General features: G+C 34.7%; 1 protein-coding gene across 1 annotated transcript in view; it reads right to left on the minus strand.

Moving 5' to 3' along the window:
* Positions 1-1136: 1136 nt before the first annotated feature.
* Positions 1137-18113, minus strand: part of STAM (signal transducing adaptor molecule) — a 33052-nt gene continuing 16075 nt past the window's right edge. The window contains exons 3-14 of the mRNA XM_036405992.2: positions 16959-17034; positions 16776-16871; positions 16102-16248; positions 15740-15830; positions 14542-14734; positions 14123-14217; positions 12822-12910; positions 11146-11233; positions 8576-8630; positions 8083-8236; positions 7391-7566; positions 1137-6242 (exon numbers count right to left, since the gene is read on the minus strand). Coding sequence (XP_036261885.1) covers positions 5993-6242; positions 7391-7566; positions 8083-8236; positions 8576-8630; positions 11146-11233; positions 12822-12910; positions 14123-14217; positions 14542-14734; positions 15740-15830; positions 16102-16248; positions 16776-16871; positions 16959-17034 — 1510 coding nt within the window. The 3' untranslated portion in view covers positions 1137-5992. The remainder of the gene's footprint in view (positions 6243-7390; positions 7567-8082; positions 8237-8575; positions 8631-11145; positions 11234-12821; positions 12911-14122; positions 14218-14541; positions 14735-15739; positions 15831-16101; positions 16249-16775; positions 16872-16958; positions 17035-18113) is intronic.

Here is an 18113-nt window from a genome sequence, read left to right on the forward strand (position 1 = left end):
ATATGATATGAAGTGAGTGCTATGAAGAGAGATTATATATGAACCAGTTCTTCAAAAGTTTAAGAGATGGTTCCAGCTCCTCAAACACAACTTCATGCTTATATTATCTCTTGCCCAGGTTCATGGCAACAGATTTTACAATAAACTTTAAATACTATGAAACAAACTCCCAAAATCTATTTTTATCATAGGCATCCCAACAGAAATGCTTTTTACCTAAGAGATAGGCAGTAAAGAAAACTCAACATTAATTGCCTCTCCTTGATCCAAAACAGAACAAGTTTCATTTCTACACAATCTGCAGAACTTTTAATTCTATCAACTGAATAGACATTCTCTTGAAAGACACAAGTTATGCTACTGAACTAACCCACAATCCACATAACCTCTTGTTCTAAGGGGTTTGCCTCACATTTTTAGGAAGACACCCTAAGAACAGGCAAACTGATACTGCTGCCCACTGCTCCCAAAGTCCCATGCATGGTGTCTACATCAATTAAGGCAAGAAATTAATGCTTATCATTGTTTTAAGAACGCAGCATACAGCTGTCAAGTCTATTAAGCTTCAATTCTGACAGCACTTTAAGATTCATAAACCAGGTTTTAGCCTGATCTTCAAGACATTTCACATTGATCAAAACACCAGGTTCTACACTACTTTGTGTTGCTGTCATCAGAAATGGAATGAACTGTCAAGCTACCAAACTGTCAAGCTACCATAGAATCAGCTTATTCATCTGTAACCAAATATATACATCAGACAGTACAGACACAATTGTTTCCATTTGTTCTTTAAAATCTCTTTAAAATACTGATGCTATATTTACCAACAGATAGAGGACATGCAGCATACTCAAAATAACATCTACAATGGATTATCTGGGTTAGCTGAAGGAAATCAATGAGAGACTGTGCTTAAAAAGATAATGTAATTTATGTGTAAGCATCAAACAAAAACAAAAAGCCTACAAATCCTCCCCAACCAGAACAAAGAGCCCACCTCCACCCGATCTAAAACCAGAAAATGTAAGTACTTTTAACAGACCTTGCTTATTGTATCTCCAAGTCTTTCCAGCAAAAGAAGTCCTTTTCAGAATATTCTTCTGTAAAATTTATAAATTGACTTTGCAACATAATGAACTAAATACTCCAACTTTAATATTTTGCATTCATACCAAAAACAATTAACAGTTTTTACAAATAGTGTTATTTACTAAAACAATTCTTGTACAACGGTGCAGTATATCTAAATATATACATATGCCAACATCAAAGGGAGCATCAAAACAAACAAAGCCAAACAAAAATGCACTTTGCTACTGTGTACACTTTATTAAAACCAAAGCAGACTGCAGCAGGTTTTTATTCTTCATGACATAGACAAAAAATATTTGGATTCCAGAAGAACATGCAGGATAGAACAAAAACTGCTACCACCTTTTTGCCAAGGAAGCAGCATGAAAAGGTAATTTTAGATCTGCAATTTACATAGTAGCAAATGGAATGTTTTTAAACACAACCATCCTAATTTAAGAAACAAGGTTTCAAAAATGTACGTAGTGTTTTTTACATACTGAAGCAAAAGTTCAAATGTCAAGGCTTTCTCCATGTTTTCCTATGGTGTTGGACAGTGTATGTATGAAGGTCAATATTCTTCACTGCAGCTGAAAATGAGAAAGGAGTAGCTGTAGTGTGGAGTTGATCAGCTTTACTAAGGTTGAATAACAAAGTAAAAAATGATTCTGCCTGCTGTTGGCAATGAAGGTTTTTGTAACTTTTATTCCACCTTTATCTTTAAAAATAACTCTTGCAGTTCTTAACTGGAAAAATTATGCTTCCTTGCTCTTCAAAACAGATACATACATGTTCTCCAAAGGAAGGTGCAGTTGTGTAATTCAAAGTGCCAGTGTAGCTGCTCTAACTAGAGATGCCTTTTTCATTCTGTGAACCCCAGCAGAGAAGGAATAAGACCTTTGTATATAAAGACTGCACAGATATCTTTGAAATATGAGTGAAAAATAAAGTGATATTAGAGAAATTACTAAAAAAATTGGAGAATGAGGTATTAAGCAGTTCTCCAGTGTAAATCTGATGCTCCTGCCATCTAGAGGAAATCAGAGAACTATAGTAGCAGCCTAGAGTCGATCAGCAAAATATGTATATGGTATTAAAAGCAAATCCATCTCTGTTACATCTAACCATTTGCAATCTGGCAGAATTTTCTGAAGCTCAAATTTATTTAGTTCTCCCTGCCTCAAAATTCATGAACAGTATTTCGACATAAATACTGTCACGTGAGGGCAGTATGCTGCTACACACCTGTTGAAACATGCAGGAATTCTTACATTTTGCTCCTTTTTACTGCTATGTGCTTTGGCCAATGACATTACAGACACATCTACACAGCACCAGTTACTAAACAGAGTTGGGCAAATATATTGTGACTGTTCCTGCACACTCTGGAACACACTGCCATGATGTCAATACAGAAAATTTTAACATAGTACCCCAGTATTTTTCTTGGGAGGTTTTACAGTAAATCATATACCATTGTCGTGCCCACATAAATTGAGATGATACACATGGCTAGAAAAACTTTGCTCATAAAAGTGAAACACACAGAAGGCACTTTCCAGAGTTTGCTCCAATTCATGCCAACCAAGACACTGAAATGCCCCTTCTGAAGTTAATTAGTATTTTTGTATTCCTTAAAGAAAGGGTTAAGTAAAAAAGGGTTATACAAAGTATCTGGAAGACATTTTAGCCTTAAACTAACAATTTACATGTAAAGAAACAAGACATTCAAAAATCAGGTCTTCTCTTGGAACATGAATAACATTTCCAACGATTCCTTACTTTCAAACAGTTTACATTCTGACACGTTATTTAATTGCTAAAAAGCTTTTCCACACAGTAGCTGTACGTGTGCTTTCCCCTGCTCACTAACATTTCAGTGTTCAACACCATAATAAGGTAGAACATAAGTGAACTTGGTCAAAACAATGCAGGAACAAGGAATCTGAGAATAAATCATGGCAGAGAAGCAACAGCAATGGCATCCCCAGGTTCATGATAACAAACCAGCAGAGAGGAGGTGAACTGAAGTATCATTTCTAAGCTGTAAGAGAGAATATTAGAGGATGACTGCAGAATTCATACAGTGACAGCATCTAGCAAAGTAGGAGAAGGCATCACTTCAGAGTATCAAGCATACAGGGCACAACCAAGCAGAAAGACATTTTCTGATTAAAAAAATCAACATGAAGTAATACAGCTCCAAATTCAATTTAATCAAAAAATTGCATGTGAAATGGAAAATGTAGATTGCAACAGAAACACTAAGACTCAGAACCTAAAATTCTAGTGACCTACTCCACCAGTTACAGACAATGAACTCTGATTCAAAGTCAACTAAAATTCCCAGCCTGCCTCAGGAGATACCTTAGAGCAGTGACTTTTATTAAAGTATGGAGGAAAATAGAAAATGTTTATCTTTTTTTCACAACTTTCATTATATTGAATTTAAAGGGGCACTGAATTTTAGCAAGTGGGTTTTTTTGTCATTATGAACATGAAAGGTGATTTTAATTTTCATAAAAATGGATGAATGACCAAAATAAGCAAGTTGGAGAGCAGAAAAACTGTGATGAACGTAAGGGTTCAGTGTTCAAATGAGAAACCAGGATCCAGCATTTCTGTAAATCAATGAAAAACTTCAAAAGTTTTAAAAACAATGACAATTTACTAACAAAATGTATATTTTTTGGGTCATTTCTGTATGGAAGTTCCACATACCCTTATTAGGGAACATGTGACACAACATATGAAAACCTAATATCAAAAAGACTATCTTGATGCTTCAAGCTTCTCCTTGAATTAGGGACTAAGAACAATGGAATAAAAAATTATTTTCACTTTTGTGTATAAATTATACATTTCTATACATTGACTATCTGATTTTGGAATAAGATACCTAATGCACACAGAGAACACTATCTAAATTATACTACAAGTTCTTTCTAAAAACATCACTTCTTCGATCCATAAAAAGTCATCCATGACACAGTATGTCAGATTATTATTTTTTTCTTTAGTATTTCCTTTCAAATTTCACAGTCTTTTGTGATGACACCAAGCACTGAAATAATTAATGACAGTTTGCAGGGATGCTTAAAAATTTTAGAGAAAACAAATATGTGAAAATCCTAGCATTAGATCAAGCAGCTGGCTAGAACATCCACAACGGGAAAAGATCAACCATGGGCACGTTTTGTAACCGCCCCAGTCAGAAGTTATGCAAAGCAGTCATCTTAAAGTATCTGGCAAAACACTGATGTCAATTAAAATAGTGAAACAAAGGCATGTTAGGTAACTGTGAACAGATGCAGGAGTACATGGCATAACAGAGCTCATTTTATAGTATAATGTACAATTGCAACATTTAATTCCAGAAGCATCACACTAAAATATAGTACACATAACAAACAACTTCTGACATACACACAGGACTAAAACCAGATCTGATGTTGAAGCCACCCAGTATTGCTCTAGTGGAAAGTAGAGCTGCTGGAAAAGATGAAACCAGGATGCATTACAAGATGGAATACAAACACAAATTAACAACAGTCTTTGTACAAGAAACTCTGCTCAAGCACACCTGAAATGCTGCCTTCCATTACCACATTTCTTTTGCAGCACCTCATCCACAGAAAGAAAATACCATGATTTACAAAGCCATGTGGCTAAGTTACTGAGGAACACAAGGGTTTAAAACAGGCTAATGCATGTTGCTGCAGAAGAGAATTTAAAGTAACCTAAAAGTGGATTTAGATGAGATGCCTCATGAACTATTCAAATTATAAAAGGGCTAATAAACTCAAATGGTACAACTGGAAATTGAAACAGACATTTAAGGCAGAAGTGTTTGTGTTAGAACAGTAAACAGAACAAATTGTTAAGCAAGGCCACAAGAGATATAATGAAGCCCTGAAGGTTTGTTCAGCAAAGTGATTTACATGTCCACAATTCTCCATGTTCTAATTAAGAAAACTTGAATAAAATAGTGTAATTCATGCTGTGTGTTCCAGTTTAAAACTCCATTGTTTCTCTTTCAAATCAATTCCTCTGTCTTTCTTTGGTGTAATCTCTACCAACACACATAGAATACAGTTGTGGTTCTCATTTTAAAAAACAACTTGGAAAAATAAATTACATGCTTCTCATGATAAAATGCTGTTCTGTTTCATGGTCCCATTACATGTTTAGCAGCCTCTGAATAGTAGTTTTAAGTTAGTAATTATGTCCAAAGCAGAATCATAATTTGCTTTTATCCCCCCAAATTATTTACTAGTTAACAAGTTTACTTTGGTAGATAAGCTATCTAATAGTCATGATACACTTGTGTTCAATTCAAGAAGTAGTGAAACTTAGATAAGTTTATCAATTCATATATAGACCTTAGCTTGTAATTGTAACCATGATATGCAGAATTACTGTTTTTCCTGCACTGGAAAAAGACATTGCATCTGTCTTAAAACTAGACAAAACTATGAAATATGGTTGTCAGTTCATGATTAAAATAAAATAGTAAAGCAAATTATTTTTAAACATTGTGTTAAATATATTCGCATGACCACCATAATTATACGAAATGGGCACTACTGCAATCACACACTATATGTACATAACATATATGCCACAACAGTTTGCCATGGTTGAGTTTTCACAAACTAGCCAATTTAACCATACATAAATAATCTTGTACCAATTTTAGGCATTTTAAAAGGAATTAAATTTCCTAAATATATCAGTTCTTCCGCAAAATTAAAAAAAAAATCCTAAAAAGTCAGTGCAAATTGAACTTGTTCACCAAGAGAGATTCTTATTAAGCTGAGGATAAACAAAGTTTAAGAGATTAAATGAAGGAACTCATAGAATCGCCAACCGCCTTTAGCAGAGGTTAAAGAAGATTAGGAATCACAAGTCCTGGATCCTATAGCAGAGCCTTCTGTGAGTAACTGTGCTGTGCTTGTTGAGGTGGTGGAGGCTGTGGTTGTTGTGGAGGTGCTTGCTGACTGCCTGCTGTCTGGGGCAGAGCTGTGGATGCTAAGTTATAGTTTGGCACCTGGGGCATATTAGTTCCAGCATTCTGATAAGCAGCAACATCAACAGTACCAGGTGGTGGACTATACACTGAAGGCTGGTTAGAGAAGGTACTTCCAGCAACAGAACCAACCATTGCACTGAAAAAAAAAACCAAACAACAAAAATGAGAGAAAACATATTTAAAGTAGAATTAACAAACCATTTACCAACAGAACAGCAAAACTTTATTGCTTCTTCAGTTGTTCTATTTATACACACAAAAATCTTCTAACTCTGGACACACTGCATGTTTTAAACTAGCCAATGAGTATTCCCATTAAAACTCAAACACACTCCTCAGATATAAACATACAGTAGGCACTCCCCATGGATTTAAAATTAGACCATGTATCTGTACTTCTGATTTATTTTAAGGTGCAACACGGAGTACCATCTATCTTCCAATCTATTCATGAAAAAAAACAAAACCCAACAAATTGTTTTAAATAGCAAAATAAGTCAGATGAATATGCAGAAATTCACTTTATCATTGTATGCTTTGATATCCCAAATAAGTACCTCTGGGGACAAAGACTAACAAATACTTTAATAACTCAGATGGATGTGTCTCCCAACTTTTTAGAATAAAATTACTCTCCATAGAGAGTAAACAAAACCAAAAAACCCAAACAAACAAAAAGCAATTAACAAAAACCCACAAATCTTTCCACAATATAGGTAACTGAACCAAAACTTTGCATCTTTGGCCATCCAGCCAATGTAAAAAGCCTCTTTTAGCTTCCTTATTTGGGCAAGCTGTATAAGCTTTAGTCAGTATTCATTGCCCATTCACTTCTTTCCCAAAATGAGCAGAATTCTCCCCATTCTTCTGTAGTAAGATATTTGACAAATAAGCAGTAGAATTTACACTCAGAAATTATGCAGAGCCAGCCAGAGCAGCATATAATCTTCACCATTAAAACTATATTAAAAGTTACTACTAATTCTACTAAATAATGTCTGTATCATTTTCTCTGGTTTATACTAAAAAGCATAGAGCTACATAAATTACATATTTTGTATACAGAAAATTTAAAACTATATAAAATTAAAAAAAAAAAAAAAAAACCAATAAAAAACTTAAGTTTGTCAGGAATTTTTACCAAATACATGACACCAATAAAAAGCACTCTGGAAGTGATTGCACTAAAGTATCATTCAGTTGTGTTTATTATACTCCTGTAATTTAAAAAAGAGTCTCTGTTTAAATTGATTTAAACTTGAATAGAAAAATATTTAAAATTACTTTGTGTAAGACGTCTGTGCAGGCTGACCAGGAATTACTGAGCTGGCAGATGGAGTAACTGTGCCTTGGCTGAGAGAAGGGAGCTGTTCTGGAGGAAGATTGTAACCTTGAATGGGGCCCATCTGTGCACTCCCTGCCACCAAATATGCATTACCTTGAGTTTGCCCTGGATAAACCTAGGAAGTTAAATAAAGCAGTATTAGAAATAAAATACAAAAAAATTTGCTATTTAGTATCTGACTTTAGAACTTAAAGACTTCTCAAATCTTTTCGTTTCCTTTTTTTTTAAAGATCACTAAAGAGCACTTAGCATTTAAATTGCTGAAGTTAAAAATGGTAATTCTTTCAGAGCATCATTTTCATGTTGAATTATCTATGAGTAGATAGGGAGAAATTGTACTCCTTTTGTTGCTTATTTTCTTTGACCCACTATGCAAAGTCCTGGCAGTTTTATTTTTTAATTTTATGCAACTTAAAGCCCAGGATGGGCTTTTTCCTTGATCAAAAGGAACTGAGCAGTAAAACACCAAATGCATTAGAACCCACAAAAGAAGAGCATCCAAAGCTTGTAGCTGAAAACAAACGCTTTCATTTTTCTTTTTTTACATACTGTGCAAAAAAACTAAGAGAAAACACTGCTCAGTCAGTGTGAACTTGATAAGGTCAATGGCTATTAAAGGCTACATCCATACCTGAGAGCCAGAAACACCAGATGACTGCATGTAATACTGCTGGTTTTGTAGTTTTGCATACATGGAATACATTGGGTCCTCATTCATCAATTTGTTATACAAAGAAAGAGCCTCCATTGCTTTCACATTGAGCTCTGACAGTTCTGAATGTTTCCTAGAAAATATATATTACAGTTATAATACATTCATTTTACAATTTAGATAACTTTATTATAAGACAGACAACATAGAGTAATTTCATTAAGTGTGTTAAGTAACTTTTTTTATTGTGAACTGATGCTTGACAAGTGACAGAAAGTCAAATGGTATAACACTATAAATTGTTATGTGACTATGGGAAAAAAATCTTCAGACCTCTTCTCAGAGAAACTACTAATAAATACACATATTTTCTTTGCCAGTATTCATAGAAATTACAATATTATCAAATAATAACTCTGGTTTCTAAGAATGAATTTTAATTTCGGTCAAAGCACATGACATTTCTTTTTACCTGTCTATATCCTCCAATTTTTCATCTATGAGAGGTCCCATCTGGTGGCACATTGCTAGAACAGAAACACATTAGAATATATCAGAGTAATAAACGTTTCCATACTGCAAAGTCAGAAAGCAATAAAAAAATTAGATAGAAATAGATGCTTGTCCAATTTTGTTTTAGTTCATTACTATAAGCTGTATGTCAAAAAATTTTTAATAACAGAGGTAGCATCATGAACAACTCAAAAATGAGGCCCAGCTAAAGTTTTCAGTACTGGTACAATTTTAAAAATATATTTAAAAATAAAAATAAAATTAAACAAAGTACATTTAACATCCAGGAAGTATAAAACTGAAACTATTTTGCATTAGAGGTCCACATGAATTGAAATCTCTTCTTAAAGAAAGAAGATTTGGCACTGCAACCTAGATCATGTGCTCATCCAATTTTGCTACAAGAAGACTATGAAAACAATGAAGGAGAACACTGGTTGCAATGATTCAATCATCTGCACATCAAAGACACTAATTGCACATTAGTCTCACTAGAATTCTAACTGGGGGAAGGGGCTCTTTCAAACCAGTGACATGTGCAAAAAACAACACAAAATTTTTCAGAATCAGAATGAAAAAGCATTAAAATAAACAAAAATGCACACCCCTTGCCTCCTTTCAGCACAAGGACATGGAGCTCATCTACCTGCCAAGCAAACCATGGCTAATTAGCAGAAAGGCAGAGTTTGTCAAATGTAAAATAAACAGACACAGAAGCTGAAAGGAAAATTTAGGATATTAGAAATGCAGAAGGCCCTGAAAACATCTGAGCAATGACAAGTGAAAGGACATCATTACTGAGTTCCTTGAAGGCAACTCCAGGTGCAAGAGGAGTTGTATGAGAGGTACCCATCTGCTTCTTTGAACCTGGGATCAGAAATACATTGGCAGAAATGTTGGGCAAAGATGTAAAAGCTGTCAAAGTTCTGCCTGCTTTTATGTATAGCACAAAGTGTGACAAAAGGCATCACAAGGATTGCTTAGATGTCTGTTAACATGATGACTGCTCTGCTGCCAACTACAAACTCTGGGCTCCTGAACACATTAGGATGAGCTCTCCAGTTCAAAGACATTTGTGACTGGACATGTGGATGGCAGAAGAAAATGAAGTGATTTTTCTGTCAAATTTTTGCTATAGATATGTTTTGAGTCCTTGATTCCTACCAGTGGTGGCAGATGCTGATCAACATTTGATAGAAAACCACTTCGTTTTCTTCTGCCATCCACATGTCCAGTCACAAATGTCTTTGATCAGCATCTGCCACCACTGGTAGGAACCAAGAACTCAAAACACATCTACAGCAAAATTTTCAGAACCTATGCCAAAACCAGTAGTTCACCAAAGCCTAATTAAGTGTAGAGCAAGTAATCTTGAATTAGCATTGTAGAACTATATGTAGCCATAAGTTTGACATGTGCTGTTGCAGGTAGCTGGGGAGTAATCATCTGACCATACTACTGCCTTCAGATTCCAGGAGCAGTCCCATGGTTCAATATAAAATTCAGCATTGCTTTAATGATCTCACAGTGTATTTTGAAGCAACTCCTAAGGTAAGCCATATCTGTAGGCTGGTTGACAAGCATACCTTTAATTTCTCTGCCTCTGTCCTGGATCAGATACAGGCAATCTGCTTCTTAGACAACAGCCTCTATAGCTATGTTTGGGACTTGAAAGAATAAAACCAGTCATGTTTCTTTTTACCTCTGTTTAGTTTCAGTGGAACTAGAATATGTGTAGACATGTTGCTGATGTGAGTTTCTGAAACAGGATTCATTTACAGACATGATGAACCAGATGGGTGTGGAAAGATGGGAGATATCTAAAAGTTTACAAACCTAATTAATTATTAACTTCTAGATAGATGTAGAAACTGCCATTTTCTTAACAAAGTCTGGTGTCATCTGAATTGTCACTTTAAGCCTATGTTCTGTCTTGTAATTGGGAAGTTTCTTTTCTTCCTTATCCAAAACTTAAAAATTTTGGTGCATCTATCAGCCTAGGTAAAATGATCTATAATGTCTCTAAGAAGAGGTAGTCTAAACAATGACTCAAAGAGTAGGATAATTTGTAGCACTCTGTGAGTTATTTGTTAATATGCAACTCCTCCAGAAATACACATGCAAGTGAAAGGCATGTGGGACACCCACAGGTCTATTCTAAGTCTCTCTAGTATTTCTGCTTCCTCTCATGGAATCTTCCTGACACTCCTTTTGCCACTCATGCTGTGCTACCCTGTGAAGGAAAAAAATTATGAATGAATATGAGTATTTATGTGTCTTGAAAAGGGAAAATAATTTAGGAAACAGTAGAGAAAAGTAGATTTGTTTTAAGTTAATATTTTTGACTTTGGTCTCATGGATGTGGGAAACAAGAAGTGAGAAGATAATTATGGCTCAGGTACTTTTCTCAGGCATGCTTCTCTCATGCACACGAAACTGAAGTAGTTTCAGCTTAGTTTCAATCTGCATTGATACAGAAAATTACCAGTGAGGAAAACAATAATGAAAAAATTCATTCTTTTTTGTTACCCTCAAGATGAAGCAGTTCTGGGAGATCTGGCTGGTCATCAGATGGATCAGCACTTTGTAACATCTGCAAGAGTTGGTCCATTTTATCCTGGAACACAAATCATATTATTAGGGCAAATGTGGCAGCAAGGGAATTAGCACTTTCAGAATAGTAAATTAAAGCAGCTGTTCACAACAGCCATTTTGATCTCTTGGCACTTCAGAATCAACTAGACTAACTTTAAAAAATTGCAAATTATATATGCTACTTTACAGGAATGAAGATGCTTGAACAAAAAATGCTAAATGAGAAAAAATAGTTGTAACAAGTGGAATGTACACAATACTCCTTTATTCCTAGAAGTCCTTCTAAACATGCATTATTTTCTGAGCAGTTCCTATTTTTCCAGCCTAGATATTACATATGCAATACCACCACCTAGTGGGATTAGTGGAAATGTTTTGACAGAAGACATTGAGAAAGTACTTCAAATTCACTGAAAAGAAATTTTAAGTGCATGAGGCCTATTCAGCATATGAGCCACGTCATTACCAATATAATGAAGTGTTGTTTTAAGATGATGTTTGGAGGCATCTCAGGATTTACTTCAGAATAAGTTAAGTTTAAGTAAGGAGTTTAAGTGCAACCCTTTTGTAATAAAAACATCAAAGGTTAGAAAACAAACAGGCATAAAGTCTTTGAAAAATATGTCTTGGACTGAACTATATTGGTAAAGTACCAAAAACATAATATGTAAATTTTTTTCATCATTTATTAGCTGAGTACTATCAAATAAATAGCCTTTTTCACATTGAGTTATATAGGTTGTATAAAGGAAAACCATGCTTTGTCCTCCTTAAACCATGGAAAGTTTGGGAAAAGTCAAATTAACTACTTCCTTAAAAATTATACTGTGGCCAATTCAAAAACAAAAGAAGACACTGAAAATCAACAATGGACTCACAGAAAACAAAAGCTGGAAGGCTGAAAGCTCAAGGCAGGCCTCAGATAATCTATATCAGCAGGTTACAAACTAAGTATCTCCCGGGAAGAAGAGTTTTTGAGGTGGGATTTAAATAGGACTTCAGGAAGACAGTAACTGATTTCTCATTTCAAAAAAACAATGACAGAACCCAGGTTGAGGTAAAAAAGAAAAAAAAAAGGGGGGGAAAAATTTCCTGGACTGAATGTTCCTGGAAACCTTACAGGATCACCGTGGTGAGATTGTAAATATCTTACTAAATATTACTTACACAGGAACAGAATTTTAGACTTTTCAGGAACAGAAAGAGATCTTTCAGTCTGAGGGTAGACAGTGATGATTACACTGGAAATAAATCTAAGTGAGCAGTCAAGATGAGTATCTCTATGGTATCCTGAAGTACTTTAAGCAAAATTTGAAAGTAGATGTACCACTCAGCACTATGATTCTAGCTTGGAGGTAAACAGATGTACAACCCTCAAGTAGGGCCCTAAATGGAATGCAGTTGCAAATTCAGTTTAACAAATTCCTAAAAACTTCAAGACTCTTAAACAAAAGAGAATACTGAAGATTTTATTTATTACTTTAATGAAAACTCTCTTTCCATGCTCTTTTTATCATATTTTTGAAGTATGAGATGAAAGGGTTAAACATCACATATTTAAATGTCCCAGCAGTGCATTTTATACCAATCAGGATTTTTGCCATGCTTACTTCATCAATATAAACTGGTTCTGGCTCAGGTTCTATTGTCTCTACTTGAACTTCATCACTGAACTGCACTGTTTTCTTCTCAGCTTTCACTGTAAGATAAACAGCCAGATTTAATTTTACAAAAGAAAAAATAAACAATGACATAAATATTATACAACTAGTATAGGTTTTAGGTTCCTTGCATTTGAAATCTCTACTGTGAAAATTTTAAAAATTAGTATTTTATTGACATTTGAAAGCCACAGATCTAAATAATTTTCTTATCTGTAAATCACATTATAAAAAAATAGATCAGTTCACACAAGCTCAGCAGAAATATGTTTTAGCAAGTAAATGGCTTTATCATAGTCTCCCTATACATAACATATATTAAAAGGTTATCAGGATAAAAGACTCAGAAAGATTGACTGGAAAAAATAGGGCTACCAAGTCAAGTTTAAGATTAAACTGATAAAATCATCTATGACAAACTGAGCCTTCTTTTCTCCAAAGCAAAGTCCACAATTGAAAAGGTCTCAAGATTCTCTATTCCTTCTTCACCAAATCCTATCTGCAAAGTATCTCATTCCTATGTAGTGGAGACTAGCACAAAAAAGCTCTATATTTAGCAAAAAAGCCAAATATGACTCTTATTAGATAGTCTTAGTCTTATTAGATAGCACAAATGACTGGTACAGCATATAATTCTGCTGACCTGCTCATACTTCTAGCACCCTCAAATTGAGAGCACAGAAGATTAATCTTGCAAACCCATGAGATTTACAGAAATCTTGAAGTCTTATCTCATATTTCATATTTTTATTAAATATTTAAAGTAGATTGGATGGATATAAATAAGCTGCATGCAGAAAATCCCTCTGTCCACTATGCACAGGTACATACCTACAATAGGTAGGTTTCTTGAACTATTTGAGCACTGGTAATCTGTCTCCAAGTCCTATCTGCCATGGGGCCTGCAGTTCCACCTCAATTAGATACGCACCATTGCAACTGGACAAAAAGGCCATTTGGAAAAAAAGCTGCTGTTGTCCATGTCTGTCTAGGTGTCAATGGAGTGATTTCATGAGTCTCAAAGAAGCTGCTGACAAAGGCAGCAGCAGATAACAGCATTTTTCAGCAGGAGACAGTTTGGGCAACCTTGGTCTGACTGTTGTTTGTTATAGCATAGCAAGGGCTCCTCACTTTTACTTCAATGATCACATTCACTTGCAACTGAACTCTATCATAAGGGGAAGGAAATCACCCATGAGCCATGGCAGAGTTAAACATATATATATATATATAAATGTAATGTTACTTACTCATTTCAGGCTCAGCAGAAAGATCAGCTGTTACAAAATTAGATGGAAACAATCCTATACCCTGATGAGTTTCACCTTTCCACCAATTTGGATCACTAAAGATTAAAAAAAATAAGTAAAGACCCCATACATCAGAAATCCCATACTCACATGGAACTTTCCTAGGAATTGCACAGTAAAGGCTTTTATATTACTAGCACATGAATATAACTTGCATATATGCAGAAATCTTTATAAGGAAATTTTATGCAAATACATTTATTTGGAAAAAATTGAGAAGATAACAAAATAAAGTATTAATACAAAAATACATTTCCATCCATTGCATTTCAAGGTACGCTTCTACATAGAAGATATAATTTTTTCTAATACATTTTTACAGTTTAACATAATTCTAGTAGGCTTTCTATATAACTTACCTGTCATCAAGTATAGTTATAAGTTCTCCAGCTTTAAAAGTTAGTTCATTATCTTCAGCAGCCTCAAAATCATAGATTGCACGAACCTTTCGGCCTTCATGTTTGTGGTTTGTCAAAAGGCTTGAGGTGCTTGGATACAAACTGGAAAGTGCTGTCTGCTGTTGCCTTTGTTCTTTTAGTGACAGCTCAATAGCTACAAAAGAAGAGTTACTCAGATGAAAATTCCCTATAAAAATGGGCTGATGGATATGAAAATTTAATTCTGTGAAAACTTTTAGTATAATTCTATTCCTGTTCCATTTTAATGACTTTGTGTCTTTCTCTTAGAATTAATGGAAAATAACAAAGAGAGCAGAATTCTGTCTGTGGATTTACTGAGGCTTCCAACATGGACAGGATGATTAAATAGCATTTAAGAACAAATATAATAACTCCACAAAGTATATTATTGTTACAACCTTGAACCAATGTAAAATATTTACATTCTTATTTTACATCTTACACCATGTTGAACTTTTCCAGATTGCTTGAAACATTAAAAAGACACATCTGTTCCAGTGCACACTGGTTCTCTGTTAGACAGAAGCCCTTAGCCTGGATTCACAGAATCAGATTTACAGAGATTGGCTGAGGTAGGAAGGTACCTATGGAAGTCATCTGGTCCAATCCCCTGCTCATGCAGGGTCACTACAGCTGACTGCCAACAACAACTATTTACTATCTCCAAGAAAAAAGACACCATGATATCCTTGGGAACCAGGTTATCATGGTTATCCCATGACAACCTGTGCTAGGGCTTGGTCACCTTCACAGTAAAGGCCCTCCTTAATTCATAATTAACAAAATCATTTTTGTTTAAACAAGCAAAAATTTGCCCCTTCCTTTATTTCCCTCCCTATCATTCCTTGAATAATTTCATATTTCTGGGTCATTTTCAATTGAGCTTGACTGAGCAGAGAAGTTTCACTCATATTAAACTCAGCTCAAGCTTGCAGAAAAAAATGGATCATATTTAAGACGGGGCAGTGTGGAGACAAATACTATGAAACTCATGCAGATATGGTTTGAGACACAGATCTCTTTAAATATAGACTTTGGTGGGTTGACTGTTGAAGAAACCATTAGTAACACATACAGACTGACTACTGTTCATTTAAATAAATCAATATGCATCATGTCAGCAAATAAATGCACTCACCTTTAGCTAAATCCTCCTCTTCCTTTTTGGTGGCTACTGTACCAGGATCTTTGGCAACTAGAGCTGGACTTGCTTTTGCCTGTTCAGCAGCCTAGCCAAAAGTAAAAGATGTAAAAATGAATCCAAGAAAAAACTGACAGTGCATTAAGTTCACCATTTTGCTTTGTATTCATCTGCTACATAAAAATCTAAAATAATTTAGACCATTTCACTCCTCAAAGAAAAGTTTTATTAAGACAAGGTAGCTCTCATTTTGTTTGCCAAACATTCTAGAATTCAAGACTACAAACTGTAAAATACAGAGCTAAGGATAAAAAGAATTTGTGACACACTTTGACAACAACCACAAAAATCTAATATACCTGTGAACCAATAGCTGGGAAAGTAACTCCTTGCTCCTTAAGATTTTTTATCATAGCAGATATTAAACTAAGCTGTGGGTCATTCTTGAATTCATCAGTCCATTCCACCATAAGGGCTTTCAGCTTTTCACAAACTTTTGGATGACCCTGCATGGACAGTAGAAACTAGTTAAATGATGTAAGAATCTGGTCTTAATTTCAAGTAATTGCATGTTACTGTCAATATAAAACATAGATACCTTACTTTGTAGTCAAGTTTAGCACTCAGTCTTTATTAGAAAGGGAGAATAATACATCAGCATTGTGTTTGTGCCAGTACAGTATGTGCTAGGCCCAAAATAAAGTAAAATAAGATTACATAGAACCCCCTGTTCTATCTCCATTTCATCATATTTGTATTTAATGTTTTACTGATGTTATTTAAAGTGAAAATATAGTAGCTTATTTATAAATTAACACGCAACACCTCCCCCAGACAGAATACCTATGTTAACTAGTATGAAGTGGCATTCAGGAAGTTGTGAGAGCCACAGTCTTTACAGTAATCTTCCCTCCTTCCCCTCCCCCTTCTTTCCAGTCCTCTAAGAGTAGATTCCATTCCACTTTCAGATTATCCCAATTCACTACCTAATTTCACTTACAAGTGAAACATAAAAGTGAATGCAATACATTACCTTATTCAACACATTGCTTACTTCACTGGCAAAATCTCTTGAACAGACTTCTAAATGAAAGATTTTGCCACAGTTTGATACACATGCTCCTAGAAGCTAATGAAAGAAAGATTAAAACTTAGAGATTTTCTTTTGCAATATAACATTTCAGGAAGAAAATGAACTACATGAAAAAGAACCTACTGTTAATGCTTGCATAGCGACGTGCGGATCTTTATGGTTCACTCTCTTCATAATAGAGCGGAGGCAGTCCTTAGGCCTGAAAAACACAGTCCAGCTTTAAAACTATGGAATGGAATGAACATTTCCTACTGCACACATGACAATGCTGGCAACATTAACAGACAGCAAGATCTCCTGAACACCGTGAGTAAATTATTTAGTAGCTTATAATTTAAAACAAGGACATTTAAAAATAAATTAAACAGCATAAACAGTTGTAGCCATTTCTATCTGTAGGATTTGTATCTCTCTTAATTATCAAAACCTTTCAGTAATTTATATTACTTCTTGTACATAGAGCAAATTACTGTAAATATTCCAGAAATGCATAAAATCCCTTACAATTAGAGAACTGGAATTCTCTGTAGCCCATGCATCTACTCCTCTATATTTCACATATTTATGTAAGAACATTTCTTTACATACTGATTTATCAACACCCTTATATTTTGAATTACCACCATATTCTTCAAAGTCTCTTTTAATCTACAGAATAACATTAATAAAGAAGACATGTAATGAACCAATAATTTCTAAAAAAACCTGTTAGACAATCTACATTAAAGTTACAAAACAATTAAATACCGAATTCAAGTCTTACCTACCTTGTGGTAGATAGAAATAACATGAAAAGCAACTTCAACAAAGAATTTGAAAGGGGACTTCAGAAAGTTTAACATATTAAAATGTATGTGACTTTCTGCTTTCTGACACTTTGTTCCTATCTATAAAGTAGTGGAAAGCTGAGCCAGGCTGAAGTAGGAATTTTCAAGGGCATAAAATCATTATCTGTTGAACAGCCCTGGAAAGATAACCCTGGAAGAGGGTAAGTAAAGAAGGAGGAAAAGAGAAGGTAAATCTAAACTAAGAGATTTTACACACTTATGGAGTTTACACATTTATAGCATGGTTGTCTTTGGAAGCAAAAGTATTTTTCTGTTGAACTGATATCCAAAAACTAACATGAAACTCAGGTATTAGTTACATCACTGCTTGGCTATACTATATTTGGCAGTGTCTACATTTTACAGATATGTCCACCTCATATTTAGTGGCACTAATTATAGAAAGTGCTGTCACCCAGCACAAGTACATATCATTCAGTGTATACCTTCA

The sequence above is a fragment of the Molothrus ater genome, chromosome 1 (genome assembly GCF_012460135.2).
Source record: "Molothrus ater isolate BHLD 08-10-18 breed brown headed cowbird chromosome 1, BPBGC_Mater_1.1, whole genome shotgun sequence".
Classification (NCBI taxonomy): Eukaryota; Metazoa; Chordata; class Aves; order Passeriformes; family Icteridae; genus Molothrus; species Molothrus ater.